General features: G+C 46.5%; 1 protein-coding gene across 7 annotated transcripts in view; it reads left to right on the top strand.

The window, feature by feature from the left end:
* Window positions 1-23,192, top strand: part of RECQL (RecQ like helicase) — a 730,526-nt gene that overhangs the window by 365,933 nt on the left and 341,401 nt on the right. For all 7 annotated transcript variants that reach the window (XM_069628431.1, XM_069628429.1, XM_069628430.1 and 4 more), the window contains one exon: window positions 21,167-21,346. In XM_069628431.1, the coding sequence (XP_069484532.1) occupies window positions 21,167-21,346 (180 nt within the window). The remainder of the gene's footprint in view (window positions 1-21,166; window positions 21,347-23,192) is intronic.

Raw genomic sequence — 23,192 nt, 5'->3', positions numbered from 1 at the left:
GTGAGGACTAACAGCTGGGTATCTGGGACGTGAGAACTGGGTAGGAGGACGCGGCAGGGGTGTGCAGCCTTTCCGATTCTGTTTGCCCTGGCCCTGGAGCCTTTGGCAGCGTTCCTACGGCAGGAAATGAAGGAGGCCGGTATTGAAGCAGGAGGTCAAAGGCATATAGTTTCCCTATATGCGGATGACTTGTTGTTTTATGTGGCAAACCCCAAGGTGTATCTTCCAGAGCTGCTTGAGATACTGTGATATTTTCGATTCATGTCAGGCTTTCACATTAATCCGGGGAAAACGGTGCTGTTCCCGCTAGGGTGGCTAAGGGATTGTCCACTGGAGGATCTGCCAGAGTTGGGGATAAAATGGGAGAGGGAGTCATTCCATTATCTGGGGATATGGGTATTCCATGAGATGAGGATACTTTGTACACAATAAGGGAAGGGCATTGTCGAAAATAGGAGACTCCGTTCAATTCTGGAAGGCTCTACCCCTTTCTCTGATGGGCATGGTGGCACTATGCAAAACGGTGATCCTGCCACGATTGCTCTACTTTTTTTACTAATATACCTTATGTGGCAAAAAGTCTTTTTCAAAATGCTGGATGTTAAGGTCAGGGAACTACTGTGGGATACGGGGAGGAGGAGGATATCCTTATAGATATTGCAGGGGACTAGAGAAGAACGAGGATTGGGCCTCCCAAATTATGAAAAATACTTTGTGGCGGCACAGTTGCGGTCGGTTTTGGTGTGGGCCAATTGGGGAGGAGTCCCTGAGGGGGCTGATAGGGGATTTACCACCGAATTGTCGGGTGGTTGAACTGCTCTGGCACCCATTGGGTAATAAGGGGAGGACCACGGTGTTCGAGGCAGTGCGAGAGACGTGGAGGAAGTATGTAGGTGGTAGGGGGTCAGCTAGCACTATGAGGGTAAGCTTCCATGGGGCGTTGATCAGAAGCTCTGCCAGGCGATTGGGAGGGTAGGAATGCAGAGGCTTCAGGAGAAGGGGTGTGAGACGGTGGGAGATCTTTTTGAAGTGGGGAATCTGCTCACCTTTAAGGAATGGTGCCTGAAGTACGGTCTACAGCAGGAGCTTTTCCTGGCATATGGAGTGGTGGTCTGTAGGTTAGCACAGTTATGGGTGGGAGGGAATTGTCCGGTACTTCGAGTTTTGCTTGACCAGACGGGGGGTAAGGCACGTATTTTACGGATCTTTAAAGCCTTGCAGGAAGGGAACCCTAAGGAGGAGTTGAAGGTGAAGGAGAAATGGGAGGCTGACATGGGACGCCAAATATCAGGAAAAGAGTGGGTGCAGGTCTGGGGACTGGTCTGGAAGACATCGCAGAATGCCCGATTCCAGCTGGTCCAATTTAATATCCTACATAGGACTTATGTGACCCAGGTGATGCTTCGGGCAATGAACAGGGAACTGTCTGATGAATGTCCTAGATGTGGTATGGCACACGCAGGGTTCTGGAACATGGTATGGGAGTGTGGGATAATAGCTGAGTATTGGGTGGAGGTTATTAAAGGGGTGAATGGGCTGTTGGGGCCCAGATGGGAACAGAGTCCGGGAATATGTATATGGGGTAAGCTCCCAAGGGGGAAAAGGCACAAAATACAGAACAAGATGGGCCGGTTCCTGCTGATACTGGCTAAACGCTGAATGGTTGTAGCGTGGAAGCACCCACAGGGTCCGGCAATAAATAAGTGGCGGGAGGATGTCCGGAGATGGGGCATGGCGGAACTAACTACTTTGCAGAAGGCAGAAACTGAGGTGGAAGGGGAAGAAGTGTTGATACACTGGACTCAACTACTGAATGACTTGTCAAAGGCTAACGACCTGCGGCCATCGTGAAAAGTGACTAGTTGGGGAGGGAGGTGGGGTGGTAAGAACGAATGGGGAAGACATGAACCAAGGAAATGGCGATGGTGCTGCCAGATTCTCAGGGGTACTATGGACGATGGAGGAATGCTGCCCGTGATTTATGGAAGAAATGTATACCTGGAGGGCATGATCCGAACTCTGGAAGGAGGGGAGGGTAGAGGGGGGAGGTGGGGTTGTGAGCTCCACGAGGTTATGAAAATGTTAATAAAAATGTTGGGGGGGGATGGGAGGGTCAGGAGAGTTGGTGGGGGAAGGGGCGGAGGGAAGGGTGGGGATTGTTTTCGGTTTTTGGCTTGTTATTGCAAAATGACAATAAAAAGTGTTTAAAAAAAAAAAACTTCTGCCCATCACTTTTTTTTTTGTTATAGTTTGTCTCCCTGTTTGAGAGAGGGTATGTCCAGAGATGGGACCCTTGCTCGCTGTGCCATAGTCAACCAAGCTGCACCTCACCAATGAAGCCGAACAAGGCTGAAACATGTCTGGGGTTGCTTGTGTTTCCATGCAGAGGGGACCTGGCCTAGCATTGGTGGCAGTACCTGACTGATTTGCATATGGCTGGACCCCTTTTGCAATGGCACAGACGGGCTAAATGTCTGTGGTGTGGAACGTTGCCCAGAACAGTGCCAGTGGTTCAGATTTATTCAAAACCTTCCACCCATCACATTTGTGGCTATACTTTGAAGGACCAAAATGGCCCGTTTTCTTCTCATGTATATCATTTTACAATTCTCAGTTTTCTTTAGTTCAAGCTTTGCTATCTCTTTTCCCACCTTCTCTCCTCATTCCTTCTATATGTCATGTCTTTAGTTTTCTTAACTTTCAAGTTTTAATGTTTTTGTGACATGTTCGTTTCCACTCTAGCACCCGCACTAGCTGTCTCTGCTAACACAAGCGCTTTTTGCTGGAATTACACATCACTATCCGCCAATACACCCCTTTTGTGTTTTTTCTTTTCTTTTTAATATTTACCCTTAGGTGTATGCAGATGATACTGCTAGTTTTCCATCTAAGTGATCCAGATTTTTAAGAGTTTCAGTGCCTTAAAGACTGTTTAGATTAAATTAATATTTGGATTATCAAGAACTGGGTGAAATTCAAACGTCAGAAAACTGATCTTCTGCAAATTAATTCAATGAACCAATGTTTTAATACCTAGACCGGCGGCCTATCAGAACCGTTGGCTACCAAAGAGTGGCTGGAAAAATTCTGGTCCACCATGCTAGGACCTAGTCCAGTGCTATCAACTAAGGAATTTGGGATTTCGATGCACAGCTCTTTCGTACCAATGTATATGGCTGGTATCTAGCGTATGTTTTTACTATCTCCGCACTCGCAAAGTCTTCTTACTTTATTTTACATTTTCACGTGAGGTGCAGATGGATAATGCCTTCATTTCTGGGAGACTGGACTTGTGTAATGCAGTTTATTTGGTTTGCCTAAATCTGCGTTGCATAGGCTGAACATCATACAAAATGCTGCCACTAGGCTTCTTCCGCATTTAGGCTGTAGAGAGCACATGACACTGGCTTTGCAAACATTGCAATGGTTGTCGGTTGGAAAACCTATTCAATTCACAACCTTATGTTTGGATCACAAATCCTACCATTCACAGACCTCATCTTTTTAAGCACTCCATTAGTGAAGTATAATCCAAGATGCATCTTCATATCAGCTGCTTCTGGGGGTGCCAAAATGTAGACTTGAAAAGTATGGGTGGCGCTGTTTCGGCAATCCAGTCACTTAAGTTAGGAACTCTCTTCCCTTGGTTTTATGTCAGATTGTTAGTCATTTCGAATTCAGACGCAAATCGAAGACTATTCTTTTTCCTCCGTAATTCCACTAAGGTTTAACCTTCATCTTGGAGACTGTCTAGCACCTAGATATCTTTGTGTGGTTTGCTGGACTTTACAAATACTTTGTATACCTGCTTTACCTTTTATTTCCACAGTTTCTGTCACATCACCCCTTAGTCTCCAGGGTCACAGTGGAAATAGAAAAGCACTCTTGTGTGAGTTTGCAGTTCTTATTTTCCATTGTGATTATCTTGGTTTTGGGCACTGTTTTTTTTTTTGTCTCAACAATTCTGCTGGGATACTACACCTTTCAAGTAGGCTTTATTGACGTGTAATGGCACGGAACCCTTTGGTTGTGAGCCTCACAGCAATCCAACCCTTGACCTGCCCCCTAGGTGTTACCAATTGCTCCCAGTAATTTTTGACAGCAGCTTCTTGTTTCAGCATCTGTTTTTATATGTAAAATATTCACGTTCAACTGATGATTCAACATTTTACATTCAATAAAGGATTTTACTCAACAAAAAAGTCTTTAGCCAAGCAGTCCCATATTGAAGCCTGTTATGGGGTGTTGCGCAACTAGAATTCAACACATTGATAACATGGCTGTAGGTGATAGAAAATGTCACTAATTCATTAGAATTTTTAAGCATCTCTGTGGAGAGATTCTACAGTCATTCTGATCTTGCTTTTGAGACATGATCCCATCCGCAGTTGGTGGACAAGTGGAAGGACTACAGTGATTGAGGTAAAACAATGTGGGGTGTCGAGAAATTCAGAGGCGATGCATGACCAACCACATATGGGTCTCCATGCCACGAGCAAGGAAAAACTGCAAGAGAAGTACATCTGAGACTTGGATGAGCAGCGTGGTTTTGACAGCAAGCGGCATGCAGAGGAAGAACCTGGGAGAAGCACCAATAGCGAAGAGAACTCAAATTGCTAAAGCACGTGAGGAACTGGAGCAAGGAGAGTGGCACTTGTGGCGGGTAAGGAAGAGGACACGGAAGAGGACACAGACAATAGTGTTGATATTTCTACTCCTTATTTATTAACTTATAAGAATAATGCCCATCTTTCCCTATTGCTATGAGGGTACTCCCAGCCTATATAAATAACTAAGGTGATTGTCAGTCAGAATGTCTCCAAATACAAATAGTCTGCTGTCCAAAAACTAGTTCTACCTGACCCTACCACTCTTTTAACCGACTAAAAGAAGCCAGCGGAATGACTCCCTTTTCCTGACTGGCTCTTCTCAAAGAGTTTCTTCTTCACTCCAAAGTTCTTTTAGCAGGCTATTTTTAAATAGTCTCTTGTCACCCTCTGTAACAGTTCTTATAAATTCTTCAGTAGGTTTTTGGTTTTGGGGTTAATCTCTTCTCTGGACAATGCTCAATTGATCCCCTTTTGCCCTCTGTCTTATCCTTTTATCCAGGCTGCTATGTCTTTTGGAATTCTCTGACATATATTTTCTTAGCTGTAAAAGTTTTTCCTGACAATTAAGGTTCTTCCTCTCCTGAGACTGTTTACTTTGCATTTTTCCTTTATGGGTTTTACTGGCCTTCAATTTGCACGAACAGGATTCTCTTTCTGATATGATATTCTCCACTATGCACTTCTTGCTTTATGGGATATTTTCCCTTCTTCACTGGGTATTTGTGTCTCTCTTATAGGTTTAATCATGATTCTCTTTCTCACATTGTTGCAATTCCATTTTATCACGTTTCTATCTTGTATCTCGTGAATTTCAGTGGGATTACTTTTTGTCAGATGTATAACGATTCCCTGGCGGTCGCCTGTTCTCCCTGTTACCTGTGGGTTGGCAGGGAAACGTCTTCGGGACCGGCACTCGCTCGGGTTCTCCTCTTCGCCTCCGGTTCGCACTCTCTTGGGCTCTGCCGGCGTCCTGCTCTTGGTCTTCTCCTTCTCTGCAACCAGGTATGGCTGTGAGTAACCGGATGCCACACAGTTCGCTCAGCGTGCAGGTTTTGGTGTCGTTGGACGGGCACACTGGCCACTACGGAGTTGTCGTGGTCAGGCCATCTCCCGAACTTGGATTCCTGGCTCTTCGGCTCTCCATTGCCTGTGAGCGCTTGGCCTTCAACGTCACACTCTCGTGTTCAACATTTTCTGAAATTTGCAGGCTCTGCGGCTCTCATTGACTCCATCTCTCAGCTATCACGTTGTCAGGGGATTTCCCCTGCTTACAATGCCTCTGTGCTTCGCCTGTCCTCGGCGTGTCCTCCTTTTCCAGTCTACTAGTCCCAGTTAAAAGGAGGTGTCTCTGTAATGAGACAGATCCTCTTTCTTGTTCATGATGACATATTGTGGCTTTGTCTTCAGGTAGATCTTTGGATTTCATACTGTTCTATATTTCTGATAGTCCATGATAGTCCATTAATGTGAATGGCTTAAGAGGTCCTTGTCCCCAAAGGGGGAGTCTCTCCCGGTGAGGTCTCACTGGTCCCTACCCCTAGGGAGAGTGTCGCAGAGTGGCTTCACCTCTCTAGCCTCACAGGCAGGGGAGCTCCCCCTTGGGGACAAGGGACAAATTCTCTCGATTCAGCACAGTGTACCGTGGAGTGCAGCATGCTGGAAATTGTTGTGCACGTTTCCTCTAGCCAACAAGGAAACCAAAGAGGGAATACCGAACCCTAAGTATCCAAGAGAAAATCAGCAAGTGAATACCAAGATACATGTTGTACAGGCTCAAAGACAAAGATTGACAGCTATGCAATTCACATTATAAACAGCATCTTTTAGCTCTGTTCTATGATCAAAGAAATCATTATTTCAAGTCTCTCACAGAGCGTAATGCTCTGTGTGCTGGATAGATTGAATTGCTACACTAATGATGAAATGCTGTGTTATCTCTACAAACAGAGAATTAAACTTACCAAACTCTTGATGATCATTTGGATTGGGAGCACAATTTGACCAAAACCTGGGAGATTTGCTACAACACACCGATGAGGTGCACCATTCTAGATCTTAGCCTTACTTAGAGTAGCAACTGGAAATGTTCTGGTTACACACCTCAGTCCAATTAAAACTCGATGATAATGCAATTAAAACTGATATTCAAGTATGTGAGCAGTAGAAATATTCTTGTGGCTAGTACATCAATACTTCCCTTCTGTTGAGTTGGAAGAACTTGCCTAGCATGTGGGGGAAGCAAACCACGAAGGACTGTGGTGTTCCTGATGCGACCTGATATGCCTTCTAAAGGGTGGAAGAGGCAGGATCTCACTCGCTCGCTGTCCCGCCCTTCAGAGAGACAGAATGTCCCTACTGTGTGCCCAACTACAGGGTTATAGCTGGCAAGACAACATGTCTCGGGAGACACTGCTGCAGGACATAGCAATAGCCAGGGATTAGAGGACCAGTTTGTTGCAGATGAGGGACTGCTGTTCAAGAACAACAAGGAAACTGAAAGAAAAGGCTTACAAACAACATGAGCGAACACCACCCTGATGGGCCGAAACACTAAGTTTCTGAAACAGTCTGTACCATGAGAGATTGGAGGAACTGATGAACCAGTGCATAGCCTCTTGCCACGCTCAGAAGGATTCTAAGATGGTGATGCACAGTGCAGCCACTTTTAAAACACTGAAGGCCCGTGCCAAAAGCCCAAAAACTAATAAAGTAATTAACCAATGTGACAACAGTAATAATGAATCGATAAGAACTACTAAGGCAGTTGCTAATAATAAGCAGTGTGCTGCTTGAATTCAAACTCAAATGAGGAATATTCAGTCTGGGATGGGATTGGGAACCAATGTTGTGTCAGAAGAGTATAAAAGGCACTGGGAGAATGAGGGTAAGATCTGCGGGAGTACCTGAGATCATCCGAAGAAGATAAGGACACCCCTATGCAGGCTGAAGTGAGTGGAAGCTTGTGGGTCATAAAGATAGGAGCTACGCAGAGTGTAAATTGGAATACTACTCACTTGAAAGGGAATTTTAAAGTCAAACCCAGAGGCCATTCTTCATTATTTTTAGGCAGGCATGGGTTAGGATGGGCATTGTAGTGTGGGTGCTCAGGGGGGAGGTAGGGAAGGTGTGCCAAGTGTTGGGTGGATAGTGTGGCTAGAGTGGGCTGAGGTAGTGGTGGATGGGGATAGAGCGGGGTATGACATAGAGTAGTGTTGTCGTTTGATGGTAGAGAGGGTTGAGGAAGGGTGGGAGTAGAGATGGGAGGGTGGGTGGACCTACAGCAGGATTAGGAACAGTGGGTGAGTGTTGTGAGGCAGGTTGGCTGGGGTAGAGAGGGATGAGGAAGGGTTGTGGTTGAGAGAGACAAGGAAGGCTTGGTGGGTAGAAGTAGAGGGCGGAATGAGTGTGGGGTAGAAGGATGAGGAAGGGTTCGGGCGAAAGTGGGCCGGGGTAGAATCAGAGTGGGGTGGGGAAGGTAAACGATGGCAGGGGAAGAGTGGGATTGGTGGAGGATTAGATGTGTGGGTTGAGTTGTGGTAGCTGGAGTGGTGAGATGGAGTGTGCATGGAACGCATGGTTATCAGAAGTACAGCAGACACAAGGATTACAATCCAAGGTGTTTATTGAACAGTATATGGGTGAGAAAAATGCCTAATCTAAACCTAAATCTAAGAGTGGCACAAGCTATGACCAACTAAGTAAAGAAAACACTGTCCTAGTGGTGTCATGTCAAAACAAAATGGCCTATACTAATAAACCTATTGAAAAATCCTTGATCTATGCAACAAAAGGGTGTGGGACAATGATCTGTATTAAAAGAAAGAGTGTAGTGCAAACTGAATGTCCAAAAGGGTTTCGGTAGTTCAGGACTGCTGAACTAATGCACTGCCTTCCCCAAGTTACATCATGGGATAAGGTGGAACAGTGGCATGACTGGAAGCTCCCCTTCAGTTTATAGGCATCAGGAAGCAGTTTCTTCAGAAAAGGCAGGATCCCTCGAATCAATGTCTTTAGCTTGGCCTCACAAGACTTTTCCCAAGCTCTCACCATGCGGGATTCCCCTCTTCCCCGGCTTTCTCCATATACCCCTTCATTGGGTTTACCTTTCGTCTTTACACCACTATTCAGTCACTCTATCAAAATGCGGGATTCATGTTCCCTTGCTTTCACTTGGCATCCCTCTGTCGAGTTCACTGCAGCCTTAAATCACAGTTCAGTTAACAGCTACAATGTCTTTCGCTCGCGGTTTCTCGACAGCCCAACAAGCACGTCAAACGTTAATGTCCTTTCCATTTATCAACACAAGCCGGTCTCCCATTTCACTGACTGGTAGCGGCTGATGCATTTTTATCAAGAGCCATGTAGTCAAGGCTTTTGGCCCTGCATTGCTAGCTCCCTTTCAAGTCCTCCCACCACACATGAAAGAGGTACTGCCGTGACCTTCTGCAGTAGCAGGGAGTTGCCCCTTTGGGATTCTGCAGCAACCTTCACCCTGTAGCTGGTAGGACTAAGGCCTTTAATTTGCCTCCTGGTCCCGTCTGCTCTGCTTCCATGATCGCGCCATCTTCCTAGGATTTCCTGCCCTTCCGTTTTGCTGGTCTTGGTCGCCTCGGTTGCCCATCTCGCCTTGCTCTTCGGGTGCTCTCATGCTCTGCCTTTTATCCCAGTGGGGAAAGGTAACTGGATTCAGATGCCAGTTATTAAGGTTAAGTGCCTAACTCTGCCTGACCTTGATGTTGGGACATGTCAAACGGACTGGATGTGTGTGAGCCTGTGTTTCCCTGAAGCGCTTTTTCCGTGCAGCAGAGTATGTGTAGGAAAGGGGGGCAGGAGGGGGAGTTCCTAGATAGTACATGGAATGAGGGAGTTCTACTGGAAAATAGGGGCGGGGATACCGCATCCCTCCTCTGGGTGCCCCACTCCCCAGGGACCACCATCCAGGTGATCCTCCCACACTGGTCCACCCCTCGGAACTGGATACAAAGCAGATGGCCGTGTCCTGACCACCTGGATGACAGCTCCCAAGAGACTGAGCAGTGAGACACCATTTGGTTTTTCACGAGTACTATGGAGGTGTGGTCAAGTGGTGATGAAGTGGGATAAGGTGAAATAGCTGACAGAGAGACAACAGAAAAAAGAAGCGGAGCATGCCATATACCTCTATGGGTTTGGTTTCCGCTACAGCGTGCCAAGAGCGAGGGGAGTGACTTTAAGTGGGATGCGAGATCGATTGGAGCTCTATCAAGGGGGTATGGCCTGAATGTTTTTAGGCAGGGTCTAATTAGTGATGGGTAGGAACTCATGGTGGCAACAGTAAAGACAACCACAAGTGATCACAGTTCAAGGATGTTTATTAAACTGTATAAATGGGTGAGAAAAACACCTAATCTAAACCTAAATCTAAGATGGGAGCAAGCTAAGACCATCAAAAAATAATAAGGCAGTCCTAGTGGCGCCTTGTCAAATAAAAGGGCCGGTACTAAAAAGAAAGTCTTACCAATCCTTACCGCTAAATTACAATAGAGTGTGGGATAGTGTTCACAAATAAGAAGTCAGGATGTTATAGCCGGGGTCTTCCTTCCCCACGTTTTTAGCATGAGACAAGGTGGGACTCTTGAGCACAGCACACTCCTGGCCTTCTCCAGCACAAGCTACAGTTCCTTTCAGCAATATCAGGACCTTTGGTGCTTAAGTCTCTTTCTGCAAAAAGTCTCTTACCTCTGAGGGCCTAATGTAACCAAAATAACAAAAACAAAGTTAATTTCCATATGTACGCTGGGTGATGACTCTTCACTGTGGGATCCCCCTCTTCTGGGCTCAGATCCTTCTCCGATCTTAGCCTCCCTCTGTCGGGTTCACTATGGTGGTCTTCTCACACTATTTCACTGGTTGTATTCACGAGTCTCAATGTCTTTTTAAACAATCTTTCACTGTGGGCATCCCTCAGCAGGGTTCACTCTTGTCAACACAATGTTAACGGGGCTATCGTATTTCACCCTGTTTAGCATCCATCCCTCAGCCGGATTCACTCTTGCCACAAATACAGTTCACTTTGTTTTACACAATGTTATTTTATGTTACTTTGCATTTATATAGCGCCTTATGTACCATTGGTATGATCTCAAGGCGCTGATAGGTTGAACGCCCTCGGGAACCATAGTTCAAGTCAGCAGAGAGAGAGAGAGAGTGTCATAAGGTGTGTGTGAGCACCGGATGTGTGTGCAGCAGGTGTAGCACTCGAGTGATAGCTGCTTCTTAACGGTAGATGTGGTGGTTCGGAGATCAGGAGTATGTGTTTGTTCTGGCAGGGTGATATCAGACCGATTCTGGCTGCGCTTGGCCTGAGGAGAACGCCTATGCTGGCGGGGTGCAGCCAGCAGTTTTTAGTTAGGATGATGGCCAGTATGCGGCTGGTGTTGGTATGAGAACAGCTATACCGAATGTGTCGTAGTATCGCTGTGTTCTAGTTGAGTGGTGGTGTTTAGAAGAGAATAAGCGTGGTGATGTGATATGGTGGTTTTCAGTTGGTGCTTGAGATCGAGTGCAAATCTGAACCCTTTATTCTATCTGTTTTATTCACTCTGTCTGTTCCGGTGGCTTCGTCTGTTCAGCTCCATCCATTGAGTCCGAGCCATCCATAGTGACTACTCCATGCATTCCATGCACACCAACCATTCCATCCATCCCCGCCGTTCCATGCACTCCAACCGGTTCCATGCATTCCAAACGGTCCAATGCAGGATTTACTTCCCTTAGCTTTCCTCTTGGTTACAGGTCAAAGACATTCGAGTGTACAAGGGGTTTACTCGACCCTTGTATGACCACTTTGTCCTCTTGCATCCAACCTCCTAGGGCCTTCTGGTATCGGTAGTTTCAACAAGAAAAGTGGACCGGTCAGTGTCTTTCGACTGAGCACCCCTCTATTGCTGGACCACTCTGCACCTGGCCTCTCCCTGGTTTTTCTCAACAGTTCTGCAACACAGTCTTTGTTCCTTGATTCACATTACATTACCACTTGCAACCTGTGCTCAATTAGAGTTCCGTTTACTATCTGTTCTCCAACTGACTCCCCGGCTGTGATGAACCGCTTGGTATTTCTTGTCTCTGGGGTCAAGAGCGGCACCACGGTAGCAAGCGTGTCTTCCTGTCTCGGTTATCAGTGTAGCAGGGTTTCGTGCACCATTGACACCTGCTACACCACATGCTGGTTATTGTTCCCGGCCTCGTGATTCCTTTCTCGGAGGCTTCGCGGGTCTGGGTTGACGAGGGCAAGGCCTCTTCCCTCCTTGTCGTCCTTTCGATTCTCACCGCTTTTCTCCTCCTCTTGAACTGCCGCCCTGGAACAGCTGCCTCGTAACACGGTCTGCCTTGCTCAAAGTTTGCTCTCGTGCACCACCTTTTATCACTGTGGGGAAGGGAAAGGGCGGTCGGGTGTGTGTGGTTATTGTCAATTGCTTGACTTTGCCTGACCCTTATGTTGGGACATGTCAGGTACACACCCCTGGTGTTAGTCACTTGTCTTTCGCGGTGTAAAAGTGTTTGAGTCGGAAAGGGGGTGGGGTTAGAACATCTGTGTATGCTACGGTTTAGGATGGGAAAAAGGTGTTCAAAGGAAGGGGGTGCAGCATCTCACCCGTCAGTTTTCCACTTCCTCTCTCCAAGGACCCGCCATCTAGGAGATTCTCCCACACTGGTCCAACCCCAAGAACTGGATCCAGTAGCAATGGCTGTGTTCTGGCCACCTGGATGACAGATCCCCAGGGACTAGCGGGTGAGACACCTTCAGGTTTCTCACAGCATCTAGATGGTATAGTGTACATATCTTTCTTTCAGGGTTGTACATGACTCAATTAGTATATAAACAATTCATCATAACTCATATCGTTCTGTAAATAAATTACCTATGAGAAGGGAGTTGGGGATAAATAGCACCAATGTAATTTCCTGGTTTGCATAAAATCAAAGAACTTCTTGAAAAGGTAAGGTTGACCACCACATTTTATGTTTGAAATATTCCTATAAAGGCATGAAATCCTTCTGAGCATGCAATGCACTCGTGACTCTCTTCTCGTTCCATTTGTCACAAAACGCACCCTAACAATAAAATGTATGCAAACCACACGGTATAATTATTTGGCCATCATCAGTTGTTGGATGCAAGGCTTGGGTTGTTCTATGTGAGTTTGGCTAATGCCTCACAGAGCTGGGTGAATCAGTCACCCTCTGAGCCTGAGACCGACGCCTCAGAATGCAAAAAGGGGCAGGGGGGGCATGTGGAGGCCTCCACCGTGTTCCAGGGCACGGATATTTCTTCTTTGGACGGAGGACGTGGGAACGATGATGGCAGAAACACTGAGGACAACGGCGGAAACACAGAGGGGGATGACGATGGCAGAGCTGACGACAACATAGTCTCTGGGCCCAGCAAGCCTACCCTCCCAAACCCCCCAGGGACCGATCACTGGACATCCTTTCCACTCTTCACACGTTGGTGTCGGAGATTCAGAAGAGGATGCCGACTGCACCCCGGCGCCGGCCCCCGGTGGCACCGGGTCCCCCGGCGTAGAAGAGGAAACTGCACCCCATGCTGCCTTGTCAACCGCCCCACATGCCCCCTCCCCCCCAGGGACTCGGGGACGGACACAGCGAGGACGGACACAGACGACGGTGGTGGCATTTCCCCGCCGCTGAGAGCTTCTGCCCTGGATGAAGTGGGTTTGTTTCACTCTATGGTCGTCCACGCATCTGAGCTCTTCCAGCTGACACCAGAAGAGACCAAGAAGGAAGGTTTCCTTTACCAGCACGGGAGGCTAAGAGGAAGAGGAAGACCATTCTGGCGGTGCCTCTCCTGGACGACATTTGGGATGAGGGCATGGCGCTGATGAGGAATCCAGCTTCAGCCCCAGCGAAAACTGACAAGCTGGAAAAGAAATAGCGGTGCCGGAGTCTGCACCCAAGTCCCTGCGATCACAGTCCTGCTTGGACTCTGTGGTCTCGGCGGCTGCGAGGAAGAAGTCCTCAAATCCATAATTTCTGTCCTCGGTTCCCCCGAACAGCAAGGGGAAGATGTTGGACACCATGGGTAGAAAGGTAATCTACCCGGCGGCGATGACGGTTAAGGCAGCAAATGCTCTTGCGATCCTGGCCAGATATAATAGGGAGCTGTGATGCAAGATGGCCTCGCTGCTAGACTTTCTCCCCAATGATAAACGGCTCAAGGCGCTGGATATTCTCCAGGAGGACGCGGTGGCATCGGACCACGCCATCACCGTGGCCCTGGACATCTCGTACACAGGGTTCCGACAGATGGGGAATGGTGTGTGCCTCCATTGTCGCGGCTGGTTGAAAGCCACCAATTTTCGGCAGGAAGTTCAGACGAGGGTCCTGGGTTTGCCTTTCGACTGAGACAACCTCTTTGGGAAGGCCGTTGACAAGTCATTGTAGAATATCAAGACCGCTACAGACGGCCCGGGCCCTTGGCACGCTTCAGCAGCATTGGCTGTCCTTTCGTGCCTCAGGAGGAAAATCTAGCAGATGTCGAAGGGTTTCGCCAGGGAATCATCCTCGTACCGCCAGACCTCCCGTTCTATGACCTATGAGGTCTACAGGGGTCGATCCAAGGGTTTCGGAGGTGGCCGTCGCCGTTCCCAAGGCAGCACGCAGGCCCGAAGCAGGATTGAACCAGCCAGGAAGTTGGGGCCCCCACCCTTGCAAGTGGGAAAAGATCTCCACCGACCCATGGGTGCTGGATGCTCTTGCCCACGGACCCACACTAGAATTCCAACAGAAGTGTCTGCTTATACCACCAATGGCCTAGAAGGAGCAGCAAATCCCTCAGCTCCTGCATGAAGTATGGGCCATGCTAAGAAAAGGGGCGATAGAGTTGGTTCCAAAGTGACTCCGGGGCTCCAGAGTCTACTCTAAATACTTCTTAGTAAAAAAGACCAGGGGCTGGAGGCCCATTCTCGACCTGCAACATCTAAACAAGTACCTCAAGTCCCAAAAATTCAGATTGGTCACGTTGCAGCACATGCTCGGCCAACTGGAGGAAGGAGACTTCCTGATTCGCTGGATCTAGAGGACGCTTACTTCCACGTCCCCATTCACGAGAAGCATCAGACGTTCCTGCGCTTCGTCGTACAGGGAAAACACTACCAATTCAAGGCCATTCCCTTTGGACTAAAGTTGGCGCCCAAGGTGTTTACGAAGTGCCTGGCTTCTGTGGCGGCCCATCTACGTCTTCAAGGAATACATGTGTACCCGTAGCTCGACGACTGGCTAATCCGGGCCAAGTCCAGGGAAATCGCCATTGTACACACAGAAAGCACCGTTCGGGTGCTGACGGTTCTGGGGTTCTCTGTGAACCATCCAAAGTCCTGCTTGATTCCATTGCAGAACGTGCTGCTCCTGGGGTCCAGGCTCAACACGGTCTCCTGCCTGGCGGCCCCCTCGGAGGAGAGAAAGGCAGCCATTCTGGGCAAAGTGCAACGGCTGTTGACACTGAAGATTGCCACGGTGCGGACTATCAAGTCGCTTCTCCACATGATGTCTTTGTGCATTTTACCTGATCAGACTCTGCGGGTTGCGGATGCGACCCCTTCAGAAGTTCCTGGACGCTCGGTGGATCCAGGTGTCCGGAGGCTTCACAGACCGGATTGCTCTCAACGATGAGTTCCGTTGAGCGATAAAGTGGTGGGGTGTATGCTCCAAAATCTCCAGGGGCATGGATTTCCTCACACCAGGAGACGGTCACCACAGACGCTTCCCTGGAGGGCTGGGTAGCCCTCACTGCACGTCTCCACCCTAGAGGCCTGTGGCACCCGGAGGAGAGGGACCTCCACATCCTGGAACTGCGAGCAGTGTTCTGGGCCCTCAAGTCGGTCTTTCCATCCCTCAAGGGCAAGGTGGTGAGGGTCTTCACGGACAATACCACCACAATGTTCTACATTGGGATGTAGGGAGGACCCAGATCCCCAGCGCTATCCAGGGAGGTGCAGGAATTGCGGCACTGGGGCATCGCCCAGGGGATGTTCCTCATTCCTTTTTACCTGGCGGGAGTCAAGAACACCATCAACGACTCCCTCAGCAGGGAAATACGCTCTTGACACGAGTGGGCGCTTCAACAGGATCAAGTGGACAGCCTCTTCCTCAGGTGGGGCAGACACCAGAGAGCCTGTTTGCGACGGCAACAAACTCCAAATGCCAGAGATTCGCCACCAGGTTCCACCAGCCGGGGAGAATGGGGGACACGTTCTCCTTCCCGTGGGAAGACCTATTCCTGTACGCGTTCCTTTCCGTTGCCTCTCCTGCTGCAAGTCGTCAATCAACTCAGGACGATCCTCGTCGCCCCAGAGTGGCAGAGGCAGATTTGATACCCGGACCTTCTCAGCCTGTCAACGTCACCAGTCGAGTTACCGGTAGTCGCAGATCTACTCACCAGGGAAGGAAGCACAAACCTGCACCATGAGCCAGGATCACTGAACCTGAAGGCTTGGCTCCTGCAGCCTTAGAGTTCGGAGGGTACGAGCTGCCGGCGGACCGCAGGGAGGTCTCTGCCAGGGCCGGAGCGTCGTCGACTCTGAAGTGCTAAGCAATGTGGTGCCGGACGCAGAAGATTAACCCTCTGATCGTCACAGGCCGCAGATTCTTCCGTACTTGTTGTCCTTGGCCGAGGCAGGGCTGGCGCATGCCACCATCAAGGTGCATCTGGCGGCAATCACCCGGTCCACCAGGTCTCCAGGACATGCTTCTCTTTGGTCCCACCATCTAGTCGAGGAGTTCCTCAAAGGACTGTTCAGATCGTTCCCGCCGGTGAAGGCTCCAGCCAGGGTGTGGGAAATCAACATGGTGCTGAAGAGGCTCATGGGGTTCCCATCAAGCCTATGCATCAGGCCCCTCTCAAGTTCCTCTTGTGGAAAATGACTTTTCTCATGGCCATCTCCTCTGCCAAGAGGATAGGCGAGATCCAGGACCTGCCCCGCAAGCGGCCTTATCTGACTTTCCAAGATACAAGGGTGATGCTGCAGACGCACTCCTCCTTCAAGCCTAAGGTTCTGTCGGAATTCCACTTCAACGAACCTTTGGTGTTGCGTGTGTTTTTTCCGGCACCTTCGTTTCGCCAGCGGAAAGGACTTTGCACCTGCTGGATGTGGCAGTGCTCTGAAGTTATACGCGGCACGCACAAAGAGTTACGGAGGACATCTCAACATTTCGTGAATGGTCCTGTGAACCATGGGAAGGCCTTCTCCAAGACTTACATCTCCAGGTGGCTCTTCGGCTGTATCAACCAATGTCACTGGTTGGCAAACCTACCGCAGCCTGGCCGTCCAAGAGCCCATTCCACCAGAGTGATCGATGCGACGATGGCGTTCCTGTCTTGTGTGCCCTGGCTGGACATCTGCAGGGCTGCTACGTGGAGGTCCACACCCACCTTCACAAAATTCTACTGCATCGACAGGGATTTCAGGGAGTAGTCCAGGGTCGGCCAAGCAGTGCTACACAACCTGTTCACTTGAAGGTGCGCCTGATCCGGAGGTAAGAGTAATTGCTTCTGTTGAGCCTTGCCACCTCCCGTGGTTGTGTATTGTTGTGCTGCTTTGTATTCTTTATTCATGAGCATGTGAATCCATTCCAGACCCCATACTGGAGAAGGAACAAGTTACTTACCTGTAACTGTTTTTCTCCAGCATGGGTCTGGCATGTGAACCTTCCCTCCTGCCCCAATGCTGCTCTTCTTGGTCATACTGCCACTTTACGTGCTACCAAATCTGAAGATGGCTGCCAGAGGAGGGGTTTAGGGAGAGGCCAGACATTGGCGGCGGGCAGTATGACCCAGAGCTCAGTGATTGGTTTATAGGAAAAAGACAGTTTGTAATTGAAAGTGAAACTGTTTTTTGTTTTCTTTTACTGAGGATTCCCGCATGACGACAGGGAATATTCATGAGCATGTGAATCCATGCCAGATCCATGCTGGAGCACAATAGTTACAGGTAAGTAACTTGTTCCATACCTAACAATGGCACAAGCCAGACAAGCACAATTCTAATTAGACAGAAAGGGGAGAATGCAACACAATTAAAATAAATCTGAGTAGCAGAGACAACATGTCTATAGGCTTTCCTTGCAAAAGATGCATCAAAGTCAACTAGCAACGTTTTAACTTTTGATGCCACTGCGATGACACAACTAGTCAACAGAAAGTTTTGCAAGTCTTTGTTTACGTCTAAGAGTCATTCAGTGCTATACATTGCAGGCCATCCAGTTTTGGATGATATCAAAGATCTTATCAATATTGTCTGAATCCTGTTTGTAATCCCCCGTAAACTACAGCAAAATCTGTGTGTCAGCATAATTGGCATAGAACATACCAAGATCATGAATAATATCAAAAGTTATTTTGTGAATACATAATATCAAGTGGGAGAAAGAGATGACCCCTGTGGTACAACACAGATCAAATTAACAAGGGGGGCTACTGCAGATTCACTAACAACTCTTGCAGTACGTTCGGATAGAAAGGAAAGAGCCCATGCTGTGGCCTCAACAGAAAAGTTAGCAGAAGAGTATAAGCTATCTACCAGTAATGTAATAATTCGCCAAATCAAATGCAGTGGAAAGATCTAAAAGCATTTGCAGAGCCACCCCACTCTTGTCCATAATCTAAAGCATGTTAGACTTAAGGTCTAATAAGGGGGTCTCAGTCCCATGCAAGGCCCTAAAACCTGACTGCCTAAGACCAAGTAAGTTTTGCTCTTCCAAATAGGCCTGTATTTGCAGGCGTGCTACTCAATCAATAATGAGTAATAAAAAAGGTGCATTAGTTATCAGGCAATCGTTCATGGCCACACTAGGATCCAAGAAGGACTTCTTCATAAGCAGAGGTTTTATCCATGGCTGCTTGATAGAAGAAGGTGCTGTTGCTGAATTAAAGGATATGTTAATAAACTTAGTAATCACAGATATCAATGAGTATGCACATTCCTTCAGCACAGCAGCTGGAAAGGGGTTCCGTTTACACACTGTGACCTTAAGTGAATGAATGATGGGTGCAACCTCCTGTTCAGTAACATTAGAGAACTAAAGATCTAAAGGATATTCCGGCATCTAGGCAGTTGCGAGAGAGTGGTGTAAGGAGTCAAGAGTAAGATTCAGACACAGTAACAGGTTTTGTGTTAATTTTGAACTTTTATTTATAATAAAAGAAAAAGGAGGGGATTGGAACATCCTCTTTATCCCTAACTATAAGAGGGTTTCCCTGCCTCAACACAACTAAGGAGCATCCAACCAGGATGTTAAACAAATAAAGCGTCCTGTGTCCAAAAACCCTAAACCGACCCTTGGATGATAAACTAGTAAATATAACATGTGAATGAGAATTTCAGTAAAGTTCCAAACATAAATTACTCAAGTGTAGCAAGGCAAAGAAATAAGTTCCACCAGGAAAAGGATGTTTCTCTCCTTCACTATGTTTCGTCTGGTTCTCCATTCTTTTTACTCTTCAAAAATAAAGTCACACTCTTAAGGAGGAAGATTCTTCTCCTTTTCCACTCCTCCCGTTTGTCCTCCAACGATGGATTTCTCCCTATTCACAAAACTTTTTTTGCTTTTCTCTTCCCCTGATTCACGTTCAAATACTTTAAAGGTTTTGATCTCACACTCTCTTTCCCTCTCAGAGGTTCTGATATGATTTCATCACATTTCTGAATTATTCAAGGGGGAAAGAACTTTTCCGTTGAGCTTCCTCCAAAAGTCTCTTGAAGCACCAACACAGTTCTCTTGAATCACAACATAGTTTACAATATAGTTCTCTTGAATCCTTAAAGAGTCTTCCCTTTTCTGTTGCACACTTTCACATGTAGGGTTTTGAACCCTGAGCTTTCTCAGTTCTGCTTCTTTTCCCTGGTATACTCTCCTGCTAGGGTATTGTATCTTGTTCCTGAAAAAGGGGTATGGACGTTCCCTTGTTATCACTGTTTCTTCTTACCCATGGCTTTCTCACCTGCTAGGGAATTGTCACGTTCTTGCTTTGGTGTGAGTCCCACACTCATCGTTTGCCTGGTTCACTAACCTGCCAGTGCTCCTCCGATCTTTGTATAATTTCTTTTTTATCCATTTTGCAACACTCCTCCATTTTTGGGTCAGATCCCTTTCTTATTAATTCCACTGCCTTTCTTTAGGCTTTATTTTACTCTAAGTAATGTTTGTGTCTGCAATAGTTTAACTGCCTTTACTTAGGCTTTTTCTTTTAGGAATGTTGCTTTCTTCAGCAATATTTGCATTGGTAATAACTACACTGCCTTTACTTACGCTTTTTCTCTCAACAGTGTTCGTATCAATAATAATTGCACTGCCTTTACTTAGGCTATTTCTCTAAACACTGTTCGTATCAATATTATTTGAGCTGTCTCGCCTAGTACGTGGTGCATAGCATTCGCCCGAGGCACCCCAGTAACCCGTTCTGGGCTTACCGGCTGTGAGTAGTGTCTTCAGCGTTCCTCGTGTTTCACCGGCATATGCGCTCCCGGGCCACTGACCGTCAATGCGCCTTGTGAGTTGTACTCTTCCTGCTTTGCCTTCCTCTGTTTTCAGCAGCTCTGGCTGCGGCTGCCCGCAACAGAAAAGCAGCAAACTTGATTCCTCTGCACACTATGTCCGTTTGTATCCGCACTGCGTTCTGCAGTCTAACCTCTGGCTTCTTTCACAGTATCAGCACAAGTCAAGTGTCTCTCCAGTCTCTGACTTTCTCGTTCTCCTGAACTCTGTTCACTGGTGCCCTTTTTAAATGTCCTGGTCTTTCTTTGCAGTTTCCAATGACCAGAACGCAGCATTGGCTTCCTGCTTCTAGTGATCTTTAGTACTTCAGTTAAGGCCCTTTCCATTACCTGAAGCGGTAATGTCCCCCCAGCTCATGGCTTATAGCTTAATTACAATCGTGTTTGTGTTCTTTTTTTCCAGTTTGTTGATATGCACCAAAACTGCAGTTTGGGTTATTAACATTAGCAATTTGATGTTTCATGATTTATTTTGTCGTTTTGTGCGTTCTGTGACTTTGTTTCAAGATAATACATGTGAACTGTTAAAATAGCATTTGGAGCACTGAGTTTCTGTGTTAGTGGACATTTTATTTTTCATCATTCAAAACCTCTTTTGTCCTTGTGTGGATATCCTGCACGTTGTGAATGCTTCATATATTTACCATTGTTATGGACTACAATATGTGTAATTGTGTTGTTATTTCGCATGTTTTCATGTTCAATCTGGAAACTTGAAATCATTCCTTTTTACTGTCTATTCCTTAAATATTTGTCACGTGTGCAGCTAATCTTGGAAATGTGGCAGTGATTTGTTTCTTAGAATAGAAAAAAGAAATTAAGATTATGCACAATTTCTCTCGATTGTCTACTAAAAATTGATACTTCAGTAATTTACAGCATACCAACTGTATGATCACATATGTTACAATATCAGTGTTAACCCAGGAAGGTATGTAAAGAAGAGATGCAAATCTTATGTATATGAGAATTCATTGTGACATTTCAATTACCATCTAATTACAGATTTCCCATGGTCCCAGAAGGTGAAAGACTCCCTCACCAATGTGTTTAAACTTGACAAGTTTCGATCTTTGCAAATTGAAACCATCAATGTCACGATGTCTGGGAAGGATATATTTCTAGTGATGCCTACTGGAGGGGGGAAGAGCTTGTGCTATCAGTTACCTGCGGTGTGCTCAGATGGTAAGTTAAAAAGGGCACATATTCGCCATTTTAACATGATCGTGTGTGTGTGTGTGTGGAAGGGGGCATTTGTAAATACCTTGTCTCCCTGTTAGCAGGGATTGAAATTCAGATTGGATGAGCAGGCACTAAAAGCAGCGCCTGGTTATCCAGCATTAACCTGTGACCAGGAACTACCACTGGGGGACGAGGAGCTAATACATAGCGTTCTGCACTTCCACATAAGATGTATAATTATAGTTTAGTCCATTATATATGATCCATTATGCTTTAAATGCTGTGTAAATATGTCCTAATGTTTATTTATCGATTGTCCCAAATGCACAGAGTTAAATCCACATAGGTATGTTTGTTCAGCATCATTTGGCCTGAGGAGCGAAAGGTAGCTCTTGGTAGCTGTTGGTTTCAAGCTAACCAGGCTCTTCTTGGCTATAATCAATATCTAAATAGCTCCCAGTTCCCCTCAATTTCAAATCCTGTGTTAGACTTCTCAACAGCCTTATCTGAGACTTTCCTCATAGTCTGTGCTCATCCTAGTATAGAACAGTTTTCCCTGAGTAGGGCTGAGAAAAAGGGATCATGATCTATTCAACATTACCATGCTGCATAACATTTCCTCCTGAAACCTTTTTTCAGTCTGTGAGATACACTGGGTGCATCTCTCCCTTTTCATTTGCAATCATCTTGAGCCTGATAGCTAAACTTTCATCTATGTTCATTTTGTATAGGTGATGTGAGAGTGTCCCTGTGTCTTTTTGGCACTGGAGGGAGCGTATATGAAATGGACGCTTAAAAGATCATATCCTTCCTGTCTATTTTGTTTCTTTCACGTTCCTTCTTGTTTTACTATGCAAGGCAAGTCATTTTTAAATGCAGTGAATATTTCTACTGTCTAGCCACCATAGGAATTTGAAGAATTATTTTCGATGCATAATGTACTTCTGTCCATCTCACTCCCCATCCCATTTGCGACATATAGCGTTGTCCACCATCTGATTGATACCAGACCTGCTCCTAAGCCAGACCCCCCTGAGAACAGGGTGTCCATGTGCCTCACTCCTGCAGATTGCAGATCAATTTCCTATATTCATTCCATGAATACTTAACACTTCATTTTATTTTATTCATAGACATGTGCAAATTAAAGTTTGTGATATAGCCACATAGTCTTTCTGGCTTCACACTGGTAGTCCTTTTATTCACAAGAATGAAGTGTTTCTTTCTACTAAGGTTAATCTTATTTATAATTTACTTTACTGCAACATGTTTTCTTGTAACAAAGGGCATTTTTGAAGGATCATGAGTTTAGCACTATTTACACTTCACCATTTTAGCCATTCATTGTCTTTGCGAAATGCTTTGCCAAAAAATGTCCCAATGCAGATTTAGTGGCTTCAAATGAATGTGATGCATACAATCCCTAAGTGAGATTTTGACATTACCGACTCTTTGTAGAGTCGGAATACTCCACTTAAAAATGGTGAAGTGATACAGTAAGTAATGCTAGGGGGAAAATACCAAGGCTAATGGGCTGCACTCCCTAACATCCACTAAGTGGTTTTATTGAGAAATGTTTTGGGTACAGTATCTCGTATCGTCTCGAAGTAGAATTTATTTAAAAAATGTTCTTAATACTGTTTTGTTCCAAAAATGCTCTTCGGTTTATTAATTAGAAAGTTAGTGCAGATGCACCAATTGCCAATGCATTTAAATCTATATAAAGCCCATTTCATCAGGGCATGATTCGAGCATCTGATCATTGCAACATTGACCAATCAATTTAACCATAATTGTGTCAAAACCCCATTCGTAAACCACAGTAATATCACAACATGGTACTCCAAGC

Source organism: Ambystoma mexicanum, chromosome 12, assembly GCF_040938575.1.
Source record: "Ambystoma mexicanum isolate Mex_15411 chromosome 12, UKY_AmexF1_1, whole genome shotgun sequence".
In the NCBI taxonomy this organism is placed as follows: Eukaryota; Metazoa; Chordata; class Amphibia; order Caudata; family Ambystomatidae; genus Ambystoma; species Ambystoma mexicanum.
This window is presented reverse-complemented; position numbering and strand designations above follow the sequence as displayed.